This window comes from Carassius gibelio, chromosome A25, assembly GCF_023724105.1.
Source record: "Carassius gibelio isolate Cgi1373 ecotype wild population from Czech Republic chromosome A25, carGib1.2-hapl.c, whole genome shotgun sequence".
Classification (NCBI taxonomy): Eukaryota; Metazoa; Chordata; class Actinopteri; order Cypriniformes; family Cyprinidae; genus Carassius; species Carassius gibelio.
Window position 1 is genome coordinate 16,794,187 of NC_068395.1, and position 16,222 is coordinate 16,810,408.

Here is a 16,222-nt window from a genome sequence, read left to right on the forward strand (position 1 = left end):
ACATAAAATTGGTTGCCGGAAAAGTTGAGAACTGGAGCTTGTAGCCTAGAATTTTTCTTTCTGAATGATGTGAAAATCATCTTGTTTACTCACTCACAGAAAACAATATATTGATTTAAATTTTCTAAAACACTTTTTGTTGGTAAAAGTCATATGCGAGTAGGCGTCAACTATCATGAATATCATTGTGATTTACACCTGAGAAGACAAAGGCCTGCATAATGAGCTGCATAATGAGCCTCCCATTCAACTGTGCCACTCTGAGGGAGGACTTACAAGAAAGAATGTGAGAACAAAATAAAAGTATATAATTTTATGTTTGTAGTTTATTAAGAATATATTTTGTTATCCCACAACATAATTTAATATCCACTTGGGGGAGCAGTTAAACAGTTTATTAGGGACAATCAAAGCTGACTTTCAAATTTTTTGGCATCCTTTCTCTAGTCACACAATCCTTCAGAAATCCTTTTAACAATCTTATTTTCTACCAAATAAACCCCATTTATTATCATCATCATTATTATTATTATTATTATTAATGTTGAAAAGAGCTGATAATATTTTCAGGTTTTTTTTAGGGGGAATAAATTGAAAGAACTGCATTGTTTTTACATTTGTTAGAGTTATCTCTATTTGTCGCATTTATATTATATACATCAAGCTTTTGAATGGTATAGTATTGTATATTGTTATTGAAACTTCATAATGTTTCACTTGATTATACATTTAGTCAGGAATTATAGTTTGGAAAAAGTCTAACTAGTAAAATGTTTACACGTTATGTGAAAACTAGTACAAATAAATAAAAAGAGACTTACTCATGTTTATGATCTCTGCTGAATAAAGTGCTTCAATCTTTTTTCTGAGGAAATCCATTTCTCAAATCCTCAACCACATCACATCTTTTTGGGGTGAATTATGTCTTAGTCCTCTCATCGCGAAGCAAACAGTAAAATAAAATAAAAACTTGAAGAATAGTCTGGCTGCTTTTTCTTCTGTGTGGGCGTATTCAAGCCGCGCGCTTCAGTTTGAATCTGAATAGCGCGTTAAGCGCGGGGGCGTGGTCACATTAGATATAATGAGCGGAGATATGAAAAACAGACATTGCGTTGTTTTCATATGGATTACTTTATCTCAGAATATTTGTTTTCGGCAGCACTTGTTTAGTTTAAAAGTAGACATTCCAGGCTTTCTATAGATATCTCTCTCATGTCTCTTCGTTGAGTATTCACGGAGTTACAGTTCATTTTAATGAAATGTTTGTACATGACGATCAGCGGAGACAAAGACTGTAGACAGCGCACCTTGTTTGTTATCTTTATTTTATAAGTGCACAAAGGTTTTTTGTTATTATGTCTGTATCCAAAAAAAACTAGACCCTTTACAGATTCGATTGATGTATTGCTCTTATCTGTACGATTAAAAATGAGAGTGCAATTTAAGTTCTTTTCGGGGTTATCAGGTGAAAATGACTCAAAACGCATATATGCGTTAATCGACTCGAAAGGGTTAACAATGGCTCTGTGTAGTAACAGCTGCTCTATGTGAAATCAGGCACCTGATGGAATTAACCGCTGATTAGAGAACCGGCTTTACTGACGAGATGCGCATTAACGATCGGCCGATCGTGATCGGAGCACCCCTACTTCAGATCGTCTGTATTCTTGGGTCTGGCATAGCGCATCTTCCTCTTTTCAATACCCCATACATTTTCTGTGGGGTTAAGGTCAGATGAGTTTGGTGGCCAATTAAGAACAGGGATACCATGGTCCTTAAACCAGGTACTGGCACTGTGTGCAGGTGCCAAGTCCTGTTGTCCTCTAAAACTTCCTGGTATACGGCTGTGTTGACCTTTGACCTCAGAAAACACAGTGGACCAACACCAGCAGATGACATGGCACCCCAAACCATCACTGACTGTGGAAACTTTACACTGGACCTCAAGCAACGTGGATTGTGTGCCTCTCCTCTCTTCCTCCAGACTCTGGGACCCTGATTTCCAAAGGAAATGCAAAATTTACTTTCATCAGTGCACATAACTTTGGACCACTCAGCAGCAGTCCAGTCCTTTTTGACGCCGTCTGTTGTTCAAGAGTGGCTTGACACAAGGAATGCGAAGCTGAAACCCATGTCTTGCATACGTCTGTGTGTAGTGGTTCTTGAAGCACTGACTCCAGCTGCGGTCCACTCTCTGTGAATCTCCCCCAAATCTTTGAATGGGTTTTGTTTCATAATCCTCTCCAGGGTGCGGTTATCCCTATTGCTTGTACACTTTTTTTCTACTGCATCTTTTCCTTCCCTTCGCCTCTCTATTAATGTGCTTGGACACAGCTCTGTGAACAGCCAGCCTCTTTTGCAGTGACCTTTTGTGTCTTGACTTCCTTGGGAAGGCAAGAAAATTTGGGATTTTCCTTAGTTGTCAGTTATAATCATCAAAATTAAAAGAACATTTGACATATATCAGTCTGTGTATAATGAATGAATATAATTTACAAGTTTCACTTTTTGAATGGAATTAGTGAAATAAATAAACTTTTTGATGATATACTAAGTATATAACCAGCACCTGTATACATTTCCGCAGTAGCAGTGGCAATGGTAAACCTTATGTTGTCTGAGATATTTCTGTTTGTCCATGTTCAGAAGGTTTATGCAAGTTTTACATGTTTGTTCATAGGCAGATCCTAAAAGTGCTTTCAGTGTATTGTAAAGATTCCAAAATGATGATGGTGGGCCTGAGAGCTCTGGCTCTCCTACTGAAATCAGGTAAGACTTGATTTTACATAATGTTTATATGTACTGACTAAACAACCATTATGGTGCATTGGGTCCGAAAAATTTGTTCTAATTCATTTAACTTCTTTAGAAAAAAAAAAAAAAAACTTATTTCATAAAAATTTAAACCAAACTATAAACTACTCATTGCAATAAGTTCTACAAATGACTCAATCAAGTAAGAAATGAAAGTACATTATACAAATATGGAGATCGAGAAAACATCTGATACATGGAGTTCTTGTTATGAATAGTCCACATTCCCCTTACACAAACATAATCATGATGATGGTTAGATATGGCTTGTGTAATTTCACTTGAGGTGTATTTTGCTGTTTTTCTGAAGTGAAAATAATGTTTGGTGTTTGTGGATCAGATGCGATTCTGATGCAGATTCTGGACGAGGTAGAGGTGGACGTTTTTGACTTGGTTCTGGACGCCATGAGGTCATTTCCTGACAAAGAAGAGGTTCATCTACAGGGATGTGCTGCTTTACAACTACTGCTGCAAACTGGTAACACTGATTTGTTACAAATCATTTTGAGCATGTACAAAAGTAATAAAGGGCCCTATAATTTCCACGGTGAGGAAAACATGGACACACTTCACAGTTTGTCTACTAGTTTGGCTTAACTTGAAGAAATTAGAAAAAATATATATTACTGTTGGACAGCAGAATTTACTTCTCAATGTCATAAGGACATTGTTAATTTCTGTCTAATTAACCTGGTTGATTGTCAGTTTCCGATGCTCACCTGGTGGAGTTCATTGAGAACAAGGACCATGAGGTGGTTTTGGACGCGCTTAGGCTGTTCATGGACAGTGACAATGTGGTACTGCAAGCTCTGAGGGTCCTCATACCACTGTCTGCTCCAGGTATAACACACTTGGAATTACAATATATGTTAAATTATACTATTAAACCATATTATTACAAACAGCATTAAATAAGCTTCTCTTTCTTGAGTCTAGCCAGCAATATTGAGATTCTGATGTCCAAACCCGTTAAATGCTACAGTCTAGTGTGTCAGGCTATGGACATGTGGCTCGACTCGGAGCCCATACAGGAGGCTGGGTGCTGTCTGTTACGGAAATTTACTTCAGGTGGGCCCAGGTCAAAGGTCATGATGACATTATGCTTTTCTCATAACTTTTAGAAAGTGGTTTATTTTTGAGTTATGTTATGTTTGTTTGCCATTTAACAGAGAGTTACTATAACATACTGGTGCTGAATGGTGTCCATAAGGTGGTGGTGAAAGCATGTGTCTCTTATCCTAAGAATGCCACAGTGCAGACCACTGGCCTTTCCTGCCTGAGCGCACTCGGTGAGTCAATAGGAACATGAAAATGAACATGATAGGACTATATATGTTTAGAACCTGGCTCTCCACTGGATCCCTTAGGGCCCATATATAAGGTGGACCAATAGGGTGCTTTTCTATGATTTATTTTTATTTTCATGATTGTTATTTGCCAGACATACATTTTGAATTTTTTGGACATGACTGTCAGTGTTACCTGGACGTTTTAAGTGACCAGTGTATGTCCAATTTGACGCTCTCATTTACATAATTGTTTTATTTTTATTATGCCACAAACAAAACTCAAAAAGGCCTTCTGCTGATGTTGACAAAGTCGCTCGGCAAAAGTGCTCATTCTTTAGAGAAAAACTTGAGGTAATTAAGGATAGAGTGAAAAAAATTATAATTTGAAAGAAGTCCCTTGTGTTCCCAAAGGCTGCATTCATTTGATAAAAAAAACTGTAATATTGTGAAATATTATTACAATTAAAAATAACAGTGTTTTATTTCAACAGTTTTTATTCCAGTGATCAAACATTCAGTTTGATCATAAATTCAGCATAATTTCTCCAGTCTTCAGTGTCACATGATCTTCAGAAATCATTCTAATATGCTGATTTTTTTTTTCTGATTATTAAGAAATAATATTTTTTTTGTGGTACACTATCATTCAAAGGTTTGGGGTAAGACTGAAAATGAAGAAAAATTGATAATTTTATTTAGGAAGGAATGGATGCATTTCATTGATCAAAAGGCAACCTAAAAAAAAATCATGAACCTGATTGGTTGCCTCCACTGTATGTCATGTTTTTTATTTGATTTATTCTCTGCCTGCGTGTCATGGGCTGGGCTCTGTGTTAATGTTTTGTTTTTTTGTCACTCAGCCGAGTGTATTGTACAGAATGTAGGGCTGGAGGAGGACGAGGCAAAACGCAAAGAAGCCACCCAAGGAGAGGAAATGCTTATCTGGAGAGAGGCCTGTTATACTGCTTTAGAGAGACATGCTGACAATCCTGCAGTGCAGGTGACACAGCACACGTTGAAACCTGCACTACAGAAATGATCTTATCTCATTCTTGTGCTTTTACTATAGTGAATATGAAACTTTTTCTCTCTCTTGGTCCAATCAGGAAACTGTATGTTGGGCTTTAAACAGCTTGCTGCTTCATTACAACTCCTTCAACCATGTGGAACTGGAAGGAAGGTTAGCGTTCCTTCATATTCTGAGCAATCTACTGTAGCATATTTTGTCCGAAAGTCCTCTTATAATTAGTGATGGAGACCAATATTATTGAAATAAATGTCCTTAGTTTTGATTGGCTGTCCCCTTAAAACTGTTATTATCAGGGAGATCTATTCAGTAAAAAGAAAAAAAAAAGAGACGTTTTGAGGAATGTTCATGCTGCTCTTTTTACATACAATGAAAGTGGATGGTGAACAGTGGCTGTAAAAAAAGAGCATTATAAAAGTAGTCAGTACAGCTTTTGCCCTATATTTTAAGTTTTCTGATGTCATGAAAGCTTGGTTTAGGCCAAACTGAAGTCATTATTTACTGAAAACCATCTCCTTTACTGAAGTGCACAAATCTTATTCTTTGCGTGAGTGGCAGGTTTGATTGTGTGTAAATATGAATGAGAAAGTTCAATGGAATGAATCAAATTGTTTTTTGAACAACATGAGAGTGAGTAAATGATTACAAATGTGTAGTATTTCATGAATTATCTCTTTAGGGTACAATAATTTGTTGACCTGACTGTTAGAAACTCCTACTTTATGCTGTGAGCTTTATAATTTTAAGCGTGATTTATAGATATTTTGAAGTGCAGTGGCTGTTTTTAGTCACACCTTGGCTTTTCTGAAATTTCATCCCTGGTTTCTACAATAAACTTCATCGTGAGTGTTATTTACCATTCGTATTTACACAAGGGCAGAGGCTTAAATTTGTGTGTGTTCTTGTTTAACTTAAGCCACAATCCTGTCTTGTCTTCGTGTAACTGAATACTGAATAGATGTTGCTGAATACTGAACATGTGATCATGTTTAAAGGTAGTCGGTCTTATGTTAATGAGCTCAGGCTGTGATGTCGTACCTATGTAGATTTGGTTTGTTTCCGTCCCACAGACCTCCCCTTCATTCTCTCATCATGGCCGCCATGCTTTTGCATTCATCCAGTGTGGAGGTTTTCCAAGCTGCTTCCTGTACACTACTCACACTAATACAGCGCCACAGTAAGCTCAGCAGTTCACTTCTCTTCAGTCTTAGATGAGTTACACAAAACAATGAAAAAAACATAAAAAGTATGTTTTTTAAAATCTGTACTCAGTAGAGATCATAAATGGCTCGATGTGTTTTTGTACTTCAGGTCGGATAAGGGCTCTGCTGTTGTCACATGGCATTCATGTCAACATTGTGCATCTGATGCAGAAACACGCAGACTCCAGCGCTGTGTGTGAAAGAGCCTGCAAACTGCTTCACACACTCTTCCAGGGAGCGTAAGCACACACGACGTCCACATATGTGATGTATGACAGACAAAAACATACAGCTGGAATCCTAATTTTACGTCACTCCAGGAGGGCCAGTCTAGATGACGGGACCCTGATGCTCGGTCAGATCCTGACTGCGCTCAGGACACATAACTTCATTCCTGAGGTTCAGCTGGAGGGTCTCAGAGCCAGTTTAGTTCTCCTCAGTCCAGGTAAGAAATCAGTCTGCTGAATCTGCAAGAGTTGTGTTTTTATTTCATTAATGGAATAGTTAAAAAATGACATATTTACTCGCCCTCATGACTATGATGACAGAAAAGGTTTTCTGGTGAACCACAGTGCCTCCATCTATAATGTGTTCTTGTGTGTGCAGACAGGAGTTTAAGAGAGCATGGCACCTCGGTGGCGGACCCTGACACGGTGGACGTGTCCCTGCGAGTGCTGAAGAACCAGTGTGTACTAGAGGGAGCTCACACTGTCTATCTACAGGCACTTAATAGGGTACGTTTCTTACAAGCTAGAACAGCTGGGTTAATTCAGCATGGACGTTAATGCTAAAGGAAAGCATAACCAAAATGTGTAATAAAGCTGAAGTGTATTCAAGAATCTTTGCTTGATATGGAGCGACAACTAGCGTATCGCCACAAAATTGTAATTTTTACATCTGAAAATGGATAAAGATTAAAGGGATAGTACATCAAAAAAGAAAATTCCGTCATCATTTAGTCATGTTGTTGAACACCTTTTTGTAATCATCCTCAAAACACAAATTATGGTATGTTAGGGTTAGGGTTAGGGTTAGGTTAGGGTTATGAGAGATTTCTGTCCATTTCTTCCGAACTGTCAGTGCTTTCAAAGGCATTGTGAAAGTTGTCCATATGAATTGAGCAATTTAATCCAAGGATTCTGAAGCCTTTTTAGATTAATTTAGGCTTTAATACACATAAACAGTGATGGACACACAGAACACATCAGATACGGGAAACCCAAGTTCATGTTTGCTTTCACGCCTAAACTGCTGTTTTTACAGTGTCTTTAAACTCTTTTTGAAGCATGAAAGGTTTGATGGATTAGGCTTTAAAGGAAGAGACAGAAAATTAAACATCTTTAATTCTATTGATGAATGAAATGAACGGTGACAGGATTTTCATTGTTTGGGTTGAACTGTTCCTTTAATATATATCTTTAATATACCTTCACTTCTCCTTTTACACCCTCTCAAATGCCTCTCCTCCTCAATGACTTCCAAAGCAATTTCATTACTGTAAAAAAATGTTTTGTTGTTGTTGCTAATTTTCAATGGAAGTCAACAATTTGCTTGAAATGTCGTCTATAGACTTTAACTTGTACTGGGACTGTAACTTTTTTTTAAGGATAGAATTGGACTTTAATCAGGTGTTTTTTTTATTTTAAAATGTAAGTATCGAGTGCCTCGTGGGAGCGTGTCCACATATAGCTCTGTTGCACCTCAGACTTCCCCAGTTTGAGTCCCGACTCGTGGACTTTTCCCAATACTGCTATTTTTTTTTTTTTTTAAGTACTGTAAGTGTAGTGGTTGTTTCATGTGTGTTGCTATGTGTGTTTAGTTTATCAGTAGTGAGGAGATTCAGGAGTGTGGACTCGGTGTGCTCTCGGCGCTAGCTGACTGTTCTGGAGCCGTTGACCTCATGTGCCAGCAGGGAGCGATAGATACGGTTCTTCATACGCTGCAGATGTTTCCACAGGAACGCGGTGAGTCCGTGCCTCTGCTTCTAATCCCAGTCAGACTGTTGAGTGGCGACATGTGCTGTGTCAGCATGTCATCCCTGCAACACTCTGTTGAGCATCCCCCGGCTGTATATTAACTGAAAATCCTCACCCTTTGTAGACGTTCACTACTGGGGCCTTAGTCTTCTGTTTCACCTCATCTCTAAGAAGAAGCTCTCTCGTATGGTGGTGCCTGTACTGGCCTCAGTTTTGGTCAGCTCTGTACGGCAACACAAAGAGGACACTGTCATGCTTCTAAAGGTAGCTCAAAACAGTTAATAGTAACAAAGTCAAAAGGTTTGTTGTTTTTGAGGTTTTCCCGAACAGTTTGTTCTTGTCGTTAGGGTCTTCGGGCGGTGTGGAAGTTGTTGGACACCTGCTCGAGTGCCGCAGCGTGGCTGCAGAAGGAAGCCTTCGAGAAAGAAATCTTCCAGATCCTGCGGGAAAGTACAACAGACCAGCGCCGAGATCCAGTAAGAAAATTAAACCAACAGTTCTTAAACAAGTCGAGAACCCCTGATTAACCCTAGACTTTGTTCTGCTTCAGCTGCAGGGAATGAGTTGCCTGTGCCTGTCTAAGATGGTGGCGGACAGTGAGATCCTGTACACGCTGCTGGACAGAGCGTGTGAGGACGGTGATGTGGACATGGCAGAATGTCTCATCCAGCTGGGTGCTGACATCAACAAGAAAACAAAGAGCGATTCACTTATATATCAGGTGTGATACATAAACCTCAATTTCTTAAAGGTACAGTTCAGCCAAGATGAAAATTCTGTCATTAATTAACTCACCCCATGTTGTTCCGATCCTCTAATGGTGAGTTCACACCAAATGCGAATTTAAATGTTTGCGCAAGTAGATACAAAGTACATACAGAGTCAATTCAAAGATGCGAATATATGAGAATTTGCGGTGGATAACGTGAAAGGTACATTTGCCACAAACACATACTATATAATTAAATCATAATTATTTTACTTTCTTTTATGTAAAGCACTTTGAATTACCATTGTGTACGAAATGTGCTATATAAATAAACTTGCCTTGCCTATATTCGCCTCAAACTTGTAAAATTTGAATGATGCATTTTCACGTATAGGTTAAGGCAATCAGCACTAGAGGCGTTTAGCTTTTCAACACATTTGGGACTTCCAAGAAAACAGGTTCAAAGCAACTATCATAGTTTTTTCCACTATGAAAATGCGCGAGTAATCAACCATGGTACCTGTTGTGGAAGTCCCAAAAATGCCAGAAATCCAAACGCAGAAATGTCTGGGTTCACAGCGCCATACAGAGCCGCACACAACAGTGAATTTCATCTTCTTCTCCAGATGGCTACAATAATACTCTCCTCCATTTTCTGATACAACCGGACATGTCAATAAGCTCTTCGTTGATTGGCTTGTGCGAGAATGCATCAGGCGAATTTACCGCTCAAGTTGACATTTTGTAACTTGAGCAGAAGACGTGAGAGAACCAAGTATCATTTGTTCACTGCAAACGCATCACTCATTTCGCATCATAATCGTCGCCTGGCACAAATTTAGCCTCCATTCGCGTCTTTCCATTGACTTTGTATGTGCTCTACTCATGCAAATAATTACATTACAAGACTTTCGTTCATCCTCTGAATACAGTTGAACATATTTTCAATTAAATCCGAGAGGTTTCTATCCCTCCATTGACAGCTTGAGCAACTTTCACTTCGAAAGCACAGAAAGGTAGTGAAAACATCATGAAAGTAGTCAATGTTACTCCAATGAATAAAATGTCATTATTTTAGTTTTTTGGTAGCTTTAGAAAATGACAGTTGAACCACTGGAGTAACTCGGACTGTTAGGCTGTCAATGGAGGGACAGAAACCTCTCGCATTTAATTTTAAATATCTTCAGTTGTGTTCTGAGGATATTGTAACGACATGAGGGTGAGTAATTAATGGCCAAATTTTCAGTTTTTGGTGAACTATCCCTTTAACTCTTAAAGGAATAGTTCACCCCAAAATGAAAATTAGCCCATTAGATTTGCTTAGCCATTCTAGATATGTATGCCTTTCTTCTTTTCATATCCTTTTCTTCAGGAAAGTTTGACTAATTTATAACTGGTTGTCCTTCCTCTCTGTAAAGAACCTGTTGCTGTGTTTGAGCAGGTTTGTGATCGAGGGGCTCCTCTGGCACTGCTGGAGCTGCTGGTTTCTGCAGGAGTTCATGAGCAGCAGTTACGTGGAGCTCTGAGCGTGTGTGTCAGGAGGGGTGATGACCCTGCCGTCACCCTCTTGCTCGGCCGTCTGGGGCTGGACCACGCCAACAATGCCCTGTGCCTCGGGAGCTTCCGCCTCGGACAAATGAAAGCGTTGTGGCTTAGCGCTCTGCTCTCGGAGCGCAAACCTCAGTCTCCTGTCAACAAGAAGAACAGTGAGTCTGTTCACATGATCTGACAGCTGTCATGTACATGTTCTGGGGCCTGGACCACGTTTACTTCAGTCTGGCTTTGTTTTCTCTAAGTAATGTGTAGGGAATTTAATTCTACATAACTTAAATTTGCCTGACTGTTGTTGGTGAATCTTGTCCTTGTATCTTTAAGGTAAAGGTCAGCGTTTAGCCGGACAGATCTTGTCATTCCAGAGGAATAAAGGGTTTGTGGGAGTTGGTAGATTACGGAGTGATGCCAGCACATCAGAATATTTCACAGATGAGGAAAGTGACGAATCACACATTTCCTTAGATGAAAGTCTGGTCTCATTGTTTGATGACATGGAGATTGACGGTAAGATGGTTCTCACGTAAATAAATGAGTCATTTCATTGCATGTGGGTAATTTTTTGTTGCTTTTTTCAAACTCTTTTTTTATGTTGAAAATGAATGTCCTCCATTGGTAGGGAGTGACGGGCCTTCACAAGGATTGTTGCTTTTCAACGATTCTCCAGAAGTGGGCAGGAAACCTGCCTGGAGACATCCCAGCTGGCGTGGACGTGCCAATTCAGAGGTGCCAGATCAAACAGGCACACTTTTGGTGGATTGTGTGCTTGGATTTTAACAATGATTTTAACCATTTGAATGTCTTTCTGCAGGGATGCCACAGTGAGACTGATCCAAGCGTCCCTCTAAATAAGCACTCTCACAACACTAGAGGTACACATTAAAAACTGACAACTGACATGACATGTCTGACATGGCAACTAGTCCTGAAACTAGTTCAATTGTTAAAATTGTCTGTTTTTATTTTAAATGTACAGGGCAGGGTTTCATGGAAAACTCCACTACTGGTGCTTTTCCTCTGGCCGTAGACAAAGAGCCCATCCGTCTGCTGGACCTCTCAGGGAATGAGCTGGGCAATCTGTCCTGTCTGATTGGTGCAAGCGCTCACAAACAGCAGATTGAAAGCCTTCTTCGGCTTGATTTGAGCAGCAACAGTCTATCAGAGTTTCCCTGCGTTCTCTGTCAGGTGTGTGGAAACATTTTTGTTATAAACATGAAACAGCATTCGATGTGCAGTCACATTGTTTCTTTAAACATTGTAGTTTTTATCAGTTCTTGTATTTTTAACTGAATCAGAACAAATTAAATTAGGTTCAGTTCCCAGTGAAAAAGAAGTACACTTATGGCCAAAGTATACATTGGTTTTTATGTGTACTCGATGGTCAGCATACAGTCCATGTGTACACGTGTATTTTGTGACCAGAATAGTACATGCCTACTATATGTTCAACATCCGATTTTTATAACAGTGCGCACAGATGGCCCGGGTCGTTGTTTCACAGGACAGAACTAAACTAAATTGATGGAACATTGAAAAGCGCTTGTGTGAGGAGGTTATGAGAGAGCTGCAACTTTAATTTAAAAGAGTACAATGACATTTATATCGGTCATTACTTCTGGAGAAAAGCGGTGCAGATACTGGACAAAGATGAAGCTTCCTAGAGCGCGTATGTCGACTGCCAGCGTTCACACAAAATATTAAATGGAGAATGCTTTGAAAGGCTACGTATATGACTAGGCGCTTATGCTAGCATATGTATATATAAAAAAAAAAGTGTGGTGCATCCAAAATCGCATACTGTCTGAGTAGGTACTACATTTGGAATTTGAATTTACTTCACAACTGTTAAAGTATTTTAAGTATTTTCTTTATAGTATTAATATGGGTAGTATGAAAGAAATTCGGATGTACTACATCTGTCACATGACTGTCACATGACCTACCAGAGTCAGTTGCGTGGCTTCACTGCCATTCATAAATCCTCTCCTGTGGCCTCATGGGATAGTAAAGGTTTAATCAAATGCACACTTCAGAATCCGGGTGGAAGAAGTAGGTTATCCAGGTACTTTAACCTACTGTTTTTTTTAATACTATGAATTTGGACATACTAAACATAAATACATACAACATCTAAATCAGTGTTGGGGTAGTTACTTAAAAAAATGTATGTTACTAGTTACTTCTGTAAATTGTAATGAGATTACTTTACTAGTTACTGCACTTGAAAAGTAACTTCACTACTTATTACTTTACATTACTTTTTTAGGGCCCTATGAAATCCCAAATTCCATTTTATTTTTCCCAAATTCCGTTTCTCCGTTTTAATTTTTCTGGATTCCGTTTTTTTTCTGTTTATTTTTTTCTCAACTCCTTTTTAATGGTTAAATTGAATTATATTAATCAAATACTTGTCTTTAAAATAAACCGCACTCTTATTTCGACGTGTTAACGTGAATACCTTTACAATTCCGTGTATGTGATGTGACGCTAGTCTAACTCAAATCAAACGGTCAAATGCTCATAAAGTGAACGCAGCATGACTCTCAGTGCAGTTCTGGAGGGGGAAAAACATTTCATAAGGCTATTTTAAGAAATATTTGAATAAATTAAGTTGTTTTTATGCATGTAAATATGCCAGTGAGTTGCTGAAGTGCATGAAAACCAGCTATGTATGTATTAGACCCGGACATAAAGTCTCTCTCTCTCTCTCTCTCTCTCTCTCTACTGTATAAAATGTACATAATATATTATTGTGTAAAGTATAATATTATACACTATAATATAATATAGTATTGTATTATAGTTATTATATCCAAGTTGTCTGTCTGGAATGCAGCATTAGGTTAACATCGATAAACGAGCGTGTACTACAATTACGAGTCAGTCTATAAGATGACATTTCAGCACTTGACAAACGGACAGCAACGACTCTAAGCAGCACTTAAAGTAAAAAGTGATTGTTGGGAAACGCACGTGAAACAATAACGAACGATCATAAAATTACTCGTAGAAAACGCTTTTAAGCGCTAAGATCAATCGTTATCGGGAAACCCGGCCCAGAACTTTACACACAGGCAAACACGGCATGTGTAACGAAGGAAAGTGCGTTCCTATAGTCTAGTAAAGAAGTGTAGTTACCAATATTATTAGAGTAATGCGTTACTTTACTTTGTTACCCAAAAAAGTAATATAGTTACTGTAATTCGTTACTTTGTAACTCGTTACCCCCAACACTGGTCTAAATTTAGATTAAATACATTTTTGACTCATTTAAGTAGGGACTTATGTACATCTTTTAATGTTATTTCAATTATTTTGTCTTTTATAAAATGGTTAGTGTATTGCCAGATGTTATACCAAGGATTTATAGTAAACTGAAATATACAGTATGATAATGTGAATTCCATTGAAACTTGTTCAGCATGTCATATTTTTTCAATATTTGTAATCCCACATTTTAAGTTGCAATTTAGAGTATGAAGTACATTTAAAATGTATTAACCTCAAATGTAATCAAATAACATATTGTTAAAAGAGTATGAGTTTAGTTTGTTCAAAAACCAGTGTGCTTCTTTAAATCACAACAAAAGATGATCAAACCATTACTTAAAATGTGCAGTAAAACTTAATCAGGAAATGCAACTTAAGTGTGTTCAGAAACATCATGAAGGTGGCCTTTGATATCATTAACAATCTCTGAAATTGTTTTTTTTAATCCTTGAAAGTGCAGAACATATGAACATTTAAACAAATTTAAGTATTTTTGTGCTAAATAAATACTTTGTTTAATTAACTGTATAATCTATCTCTTATATAGTATCTAGTAAATATAGCTAGCAGTGATGCGCGGGTCAATGTATAAACAACCCGCACCCGACCGATGTTTTCAACTAACCCGCCCGCTACTCGGACCGCAAAAAAATAAAATAAAATATTGTACCCGACCCGCTTCCTGACCCGCATTTTTGAAAAGTAGTAAATGCGTCGCCCCTTTATATTAATGTAATTACTTAAATAGGCTTTAGCCTACAGGATAATAAGCGTTATGACTGCACACATAAAGCTTGCCACAAGAACCGGTTAAAGTAATGATTATGCATGTGTCTAAATTTGCAAGGAGACATTTAATTGTTTAGTAATAAACGATGCGGACTCACCATGAACGGCAGAGAGAAATGCACATTTCATATGGATTACATAATCAGAGAGTAGCCTATTTATTTTGGTTTGAATATTTTAGTTTAAAAGTAGACATTTCAAGCTTTCTGTAAAATATTGCCTATATTTCTTTTTAAACCCACCGACTAAAAGATTAAGACACTACCTGACCCAAAATATCACCCAAAGTTTCTACAGCTTTTTTTCTTAGCTATTTCAGAATCTGGAAAAATGACTGGGGCAAACTTGTTATGGCAGTCATGGACGGCATGATAAATGCTCGTCACTTCTGCTGCCCAAACTTTGTCAGCCTGTGGGTCATTTGGTTTATTGAAAAACGATTGCACTGATTTGCATGTTTCTTGATGTGCCTTTTTTTCTGTAGTACTCAGATGCACCATGTCGCTTCACGTCGTATTCTTCACCATGTCCCACAGAAAAAAAGCTCTCTCTGCTTCGCCATCTACAGGTCTTAATCAAGGGTATGCTGCGGTCCATTCACTTTTAAAAGTGCATCTTCTATTTTTCGTGGCCATTAACCTGACCGAACAGTGCGCGTGTCAACATTTTGATTGATGTACGACTCTAGCCTATCGACTAACGCTTTTATTTCTCTCCTCTGAACTATTGGACATAAGTTAACAGTACGCCTATGGACGTATCCGTGTATTTTTTAGGCAGGGTCGAATGAAAAAGCAGGACAGATGCTCAATTTGTGTGAGGCGGGACAAAGGGTAAAATTACTGTACAACGTAAAGTGGGACAGGTTGTCACTCTATTCGCGCCAGTTATTCAGCCAATAAAATGTAGGCCTATATATTTAAAAATCGTGTATAGTACTATATAAATTACAAAGGTTTAATTGGCATCTTTATTTCAAAGGACCCGACCGACCGCGACCCGAATATCATTAAAAATATTTTTGGAAGACTCGTAACCACGGGTGACTGCAGGCACCCGCTCATTTTGGATCAACCCGCGCATCACTGATAGCTAGTAATCTAGTTATCAAATTATATCTTTAATTTGTGTTTTGTTTGTCGTTTTGTGTTATTGATCGTTGATATTGATCATCATTTAATATGGTGATTATTTCTTAACCATACTCAATACAGTTTTTTTTTTTCGTAGCATTTAAGAAGTCTTAAGCGTCTAGATCTTCAAGGTAACCTCCTGCAGTCACTTCCTGTGGAGCTTCTGGGTTTACCTGCACTGAGCACGCTCAATGTTTCTCGCAACTGCATTGGTCCTCTTCTGCTGCTGGACCCAACTGTGTGCAGTCCAGCCTTACGCCAGCTCAACCTTTCCTTCAACCAGATCACCGTCTTCCCCTTTCAGCTGGGGCAGACCATGGGCAGACTGGAGGAGCTCTTATTGGAGGGGTAGGTTATGAGATAATAGTATTTCTAAAGTGCTGGTGTACTGTAATATCTCACATTTATTTTTACGTTTTCTTATTGGATATACGTAAGTTGAAAAAAGGTTGCATTCACAAA

General features: G+C 38.4%; 1 protein-coding gene across 1 annotated transcript in view; it reads left to right on the forward strand.

Annotated features, from left to right (window-relative positions):
* Positions 1 to 16,222, forward strand: part of lrrk2 (leucine-rich repeat kinase 2) — a 46,638-nt gene that overhangs the window by 4,142 nt on the left and 26,274 nt on the right. Inside the window, exons 4-24 of the mRNA XM_052544074.1 lie at positions 2,681 to 2,769; positions 3,155 to 3,292; positions 3,520 to 3,654; positions 3,751 to 3,882; positions 3,984 to 4,103; positions 4,964 to 5,103; positions 5,210 to 5,283; positions 6,201 to 6,307; positions 6,442 to 6,571; positions 6,653 to 6,777; positions 6,939 to 7,066; positions 8,152 to 8,296; positions 8,433 to 8,572; positions 8,656 to 8,784; positions 8,859 to 9,029; positions 10,459 to 10,723; positions 10,893 to 11,075; positions 11,188 to 11,294; positions 11,380 to 11,440; positions 11,545 to 11,753; positions 15,858 to 16,108. Coding sequence (XP_052400034.1) covers positions 2,681 to 2,769; positions 3,155 to 3,292; positions 3,520 to 3,654; positions 3,751 to 3,882; positions 3,984 to 4,103; positions 4,964 to 5,103; positions 5,210 to 5,283; positions 6,201 to 6,307; positions 6,442 to 6,571; positions 6,653 to 6,777; positions 6,939 to 7,066; positions 8,152 to 8,296; positions 8,433 to 8,572; positions 8,656 to 8,784; positions 8,859 to 9,029; positions 10,459 to 10,723; positions 10,893 to 11,075; positions 11,188 to 11,294; positions 11,380 to 11,440; positions 11,545 to 11,753; positions 15,858 to 16,108 — 2,979 coding nt within the window. The remainder of the gene's footprint in view (positions 1 to 2,680; positions 2,770 to 3,154; positions 3,293 to 3,519; positions 3,655 to 3,750; positions 3,883 to 3,983; positions 4,104 to 4,963; positions 5,104 to 5,209; positions 5,284 to 6,200; positions 6,308 to 6,441; positions 6,572 to 6,652; positions 6,778 to 6,938; positions 7,067 to 8,151; positions 8,297 to 8,432; positions 8,573 to 8,655; positions 8,785 to 8,858; positions 9,030 to 10,458; positions 10,724 to 10,892; positions 11,076 to 11,187; positions 11,295 to 11,379; positions 11,441 to 11,544; positions 11,754 to 15,857; positions 16,109 to 16,222) is intronic.